The sequence below is a fragment of the Triticum dicoccoides genome, chromosome 7A (genome assembly GCF_002162155.2).
Source record: "Triticum dicoccoides isolate Atlit2015 ecotype Zavitan chromosome 7A, WEW_v2.0, whole genome shotgun sequence".
NCBI lineage: Eukaryota > Viridiplantae > Streptophyta > Magnoliopsida > Poales > Poaceae > Triticum > Triticum dicoccoides.
This window is the reverse complement of record NC_041392.1, coordinates 645,584,313-645,589,214: the sequence shown is the minus strand read 5'-3', so window position 1 is coordinate 645,589,214 and position 4,902 is coordinate 645,584,313. Positions and strand designations below refer to the sequence as shown.

General features: G+C 46.3%; 1 protein-coding gene across 2 annotated transcripts in view; it reads left to right on the top strand.

Moving 5' to 3' along the window:
• Window positions 1–4,902, top strand: part of LOC119329657 (glutathione synthetase, chloroplastic-like) — a 16,893-nt gene that overhangs the window by 6,720 nt on the left and 5,271 nt on the right. For both annotated transcript variants that reach the window (XM_037602720.1, XM_037602719.1), the window contains exons 2-4: window positions 2,832–3,001; window positions 3,093–3,168; window positions 3,313–3,443. In XM_037602720.1, the coding sequence (XP_037458617.1) occupies window positions 2,832–3,001; window positions 3,093–3,168; window positions 3,313–3,443 (377 nt within the window). The remainder of the gene's footprint in view (window positions 1–2,831; window positions 3,002–3,092; window positions 3,169–3,312; window positions 3,444–4,902) is intronic.

Sequence of the window (4,902 nt, the reverse complement as noted above, 5' to 3'; positions counted from 1 at the left end):
AAATGGGACCTTTAGTACCGGTTCCTGCCATGAACCGGTACTAATGCCTCAAAGCCTATTAGTCCCGGTTGGTAGCACCAACCGGGACTAAAGGTCTAACCTTTAGTACCGGTTGGTGCCACCAACCGGGACTAATGGGCATCGCACCCTTTAGTCCCGGTTCGTGGCACGAACCGGGACTAAAGGGCCCAGGTGAACCGAGACTAATGCCTTAGCCGCACGAACCGGGATAAATGCACCCATTGGTCCCGGTTCTGGACTGAACCGAGACTAATGGGCTTACCCGGCCTGGACCAAAGCCCCCTTTTCTACTAGTGACTCACCCCTATCAATGCACACACGCACACCCTACTCCTATGAGCACCTCGTCCATTAAGTAATTTGTTTAGAGGTGAAGTTTGAAATGATTAGGTAGTACTACACTGAAGAGTACTTATAATTTGTTGCATCGATGGGCTTCGTTTTTTCATTTTTCGAAGAAACTAAGATGACACACCTCTGGGGAGAAAGTGAAGAACATCTAATGATTCTCCCTGCAAAAAAGGAAGAAAGAGAACTAGAGATTCAGGTTCTAATTAACTCCAACAAGCTGAAATTATGCCAGGTAAAGAAATTGTTGGTAGACCCGCACGAAAACAACTTGCCCAATATAGGAGTATTGCCATCCACGTCAATTTTTTAGATAGACGATTTGTGATCCGTATGTATCTCTCAGCACAATTAAAAAAAGGCGACGAGGCGCACGAGGAGCACCAACTTGTTGGTGTAACAACTAACAACGACATAACGACAGTGACTGCTGGTGATGGCAACAAAAGGGGAATATTTGGCCGTCCGTTTTGGGACTAAACTAATGCCACACACTAAAAATAGGCAAAGAGAGGATTGATTTATATTGGTTCTCAATCAACCTATACTACTCTAGAAGCATATGGGTGATAGAGAGTAGACGTAGGGACCATTCTCGTCCGGCCATGCAAATTAATCGTACGTCAAGGTAGCTTGATGAACTGGCTTTTTTTTCAAAAAGGAGAAAGACCTTCGGCCTCTGCATTACATGATGCACACATCTATTTTACTAAACAAAATAACAGGTTCAAAGCAAGGTCTCAAACAATCCGATGAAACGAAAAGGTTAAGATGACTAGACACATATTCTATTGTTGGACCGGCATTTAAACCGGTTGTAACTTGTAAGTATTCCCTGTGACCGTCTCCCAACGGTTGCACCCAATATCCATAAGCTCCTTGTGGTTTGCATGGTTGAGTAACGACCACACATGGATCCAAGCAGATGCCTTGAAGATAACCTGCACAAAATTTGTGGTAGTTTGTCTGTTAAAGACGACATCATTTCGACAATTTCATATGGCCCAAAGTAATGCACACACTCCTGCTCGAATATGTGCCACTGTCTTAGGACCTACCTCATTTAACCATGTCCCAAATAAATTTGATAAAGTGTTGGGAGGAGAAACATTAAAGGACGCATGAATGGTGCAGCACAATAGCTTGATGAACTGGCCTAGCTAGTGTTGTTCATCTTTGCGTGCAAAATGTTTTTGCTCTTGGAAAGAGTGTAAAATGTTCATGCCATGGACGGTCTCATGGGGATTGCCTTCGTTTTACTGTAACAGGTCAATCATTACAGATTTGCTATGTGCTTGGTGACTCCATCGGTTGTTCAGAGGATGAGGCCCCGGGAGGTTATAGCTTTGTCAAGTGTTCGGCACCTGACTCGGTGACTCGTTGTCTCCATCGGTTATTGAGTGTCAGCTAGTTCCTTTTCCGATCGAGACTGGTTTTTGTAAACTTGGGTGCATTGCACCCTTGATTGACAGTAATATATATAAAAAGAAACAAAAACAATCAGTCAGAAATTTTGTGGCTTCAAAGATGCACAAATGTTTACGTGCTTGGAGAATCTGATGGCAAAATGACATCCGGGGAGCTCTAGAAACGAAAATAGTGCTCAAAGCTTTGAGCACTTTTGAGTGTTGATTTTGTTTTTCTTGTGTGAAGCTTCTTGGATGTCATTTCTCCATGAATTTTTGCAAGAATCTAAAGTATTTGAGCATCTCAGATGCAACAAATTTCAGATTTTTTTTTCATTTTTACTGTTCATCAAGGGTGCAATGCACCCAGGTTTATAGCCAGAACTATTCCTTTCCGACCAGATACCTCTGGATTCTTCTGCCGATCAGGAAGCCCTCGAGTGAGGCACTCCAATCCTTGATCGACAAGATCATGAATCACCTTCCCACTTGCAGAGCATCCATGATGGTAGATGATGTCAAAGGCAGGACGCAACACTTTGGTCAACTAGGTCATGTATGCTCATTATGTTTGTATCCCCTTGATGCTTCATTTTAAGCTAATAAAAATTTACTCTTTGTCAAAAATCTGCGCCAATTAGTGTTCCTAGTCATAAATAAGAAGACCCATAAGCAGATTGACAAAAACTTGAGAGGTTTTCTTTGGATGGGCATGTGAAAGATTGACAAAAACCTGGTGCATTTGAAAGCATCGCAACACGATCATCTTTGACATCGCTCAACTCATCTTAGCTCACCTACTTCACATGTTCAAGACAAAAGTGAGGCAATTAATGGGCGGCGGTGGGTACAAAGGAGTGCCGTGGCGTTGCTTCCCATGATGATAGTCTCCAACGATTAGAGGCATCATGTTGTAATCTTTGGGTGTTGCCATTCGCCATTCTTCATGCTTGTACAAACTCATCTTTCTATCAATGCATTGAAACACAAGGTTTTTGAGTTTTTCACGAATTATTTTTTAGAATTTTGACGTAATTTGTCACGGGGTGCATGCAGAGATCAGGAAAGGCACCCGGTGTTGGTCTGCTCCATGCTCCGTTTGCTCTCTTGCCAATGTCATTCCCAAAGGTTTACTGGGAGCAGGCGCTTGAGTTGGCTCCACTTTTCAATGAGCTCGTTCACCGTGTCAGCCTCGATGGAGACTTCTTGCAGCAGACTTTGGCGAGGTTATTTTCTCAGAGAGTCAAACATCAGAATTTAAAAGTGTATATGCTCTTGGATTCAAATAATTTGTGAAAATCAATATTTCTCATCCAGGACAAAAGAAGTGGATCCATTCACTAGGAGGCTTCTAGATATTCACTCGAAGATGATGGAACTGAACAAGAAAGAGGTAAGTGTGTTGCTTACACGTGAGATGTATAAGGTTACTACTAAGTGCTAACTCTATCCAACTAAATATTATTCTTAGGTTAACTCCAGCAATGAGATTTTTATCAAAAACTCACAATGATGTGGTTTTGGATACATATTTCAGGACATTCAGTTGGGTCTAACCAGGTCAGACTACATGGTAGATGGGGCAACGGACAAGCTTCTTCAAGTGGAGCTCAACACGATCTCCACATCCTCCAATGGTCTTGCTTGTGGTGTATCTGAGCTCCACAGGTCAGATTCCATATACTCCCTCGTTCCTAAATATAAGTCTTTTAGAGATACCAATATAAACTACATACGAAACAAAATGAGTGAATTTATACTCTAAAATATGTCTATATACATCCGTATGTAATCCGTATTGAAATCTCTAAAAAGACTTATATTTAGGAACGGAGGGAGTATATCGGAGTTTATTTATTGTCTCTGCGCAAATTCTCACATATGTTGTGGAAGTATATTTGGATATTTCTATTGAACCATTTGATTTTTTGGAAATGGAGGAGGACCCCCGGCCTCTGCATCTGAACGATGCATGCAGCCACCTTATTAATTATTCACACAAGACCTTACAAAGTCATACAACAGTAAGATTGAAGCAACCGTCTAGGCAACAAAAGTGTCGCTACTCCTATCCAAGAGATGAAGGGATGCTGATAGTCTGGCCTAGTACCAAACAGACCTTGCAGCCAAACCTAACATCTAAGACCCGAGGTCCCATCCAGGACGCCTGCCGGGTATGGGTCACCTACTAGTCCGGCGCACTCCTCAACCAGGACGCCTGCCGGGTCTGAGGCCGCCGCAGCCACCTGCCACCAATCCATCTTCAGAGTTGTACTGCTGCATCTACATTGCTCGGTCTAGCTGCCGTCGACGCCACCACGACGCCAAACCGCGTCACCCTCCTGCGCGAGTCCATCTCCACGCATCAGACGCAGAGTCACCACAGCGCCATGCCGCCGAGACCCGCCGCCATAAATGAGTGAGATGCCGCACCGCTCCACCAAAGAGTCCGTCCTCTGATCCTGCATCCAGCTGCTGCTCAAAAAACGATGCCCCCATGAGGGAAAACGACACCCCAAAAGCACCGCCATCGTCCGATCCGGAAACTCCGGATCAAGGTTTTTACCCAGAGCAGCGCAGGCAAGTCGACAGAAGCTGCAGAGGCGATGTCTTCAACAAGATAACGACGCAAAAACGCCGCCATCGCCCGCCATGACCCGAGTCATAGCACGGTTTTCACCGGCAGCCCCGTCTCCACACTGTACGCCGGGACTGGATGCGAGAATCCACAACCATCTAGCCGACCACCTCCGGCGAAGAAGATGGCCACCACCTCCACGCCAAGGGCCGGAGCCCCTGACGTCCCCGTGTCGCGTGCCTAGTCCAGAGGCCGCTTGCCACGCCGGAACAAAGGATGCGCACGACGGCTCGAGGAACCACCATCCAGATACGAATGGGATCCAGATCGGACACCCTAACCGCCGACGTGATCTCTTTGTCGCCGCCACCAGCACGACAACCCTGGTCGCCACCGGCCTGCGCCATCGCCCTTGGATCGGGCGGAGTGGGTCGCCGCCACCCAGATCCGATCGCCAGCCGAGGAAGATTGCCGCCGCCGCCGTTGCGGCCTACGGGCTTAGCCTGCGATGCCCTCGGCGGCGGCGGCGGGAGGAGAGGGAGGCTCGGC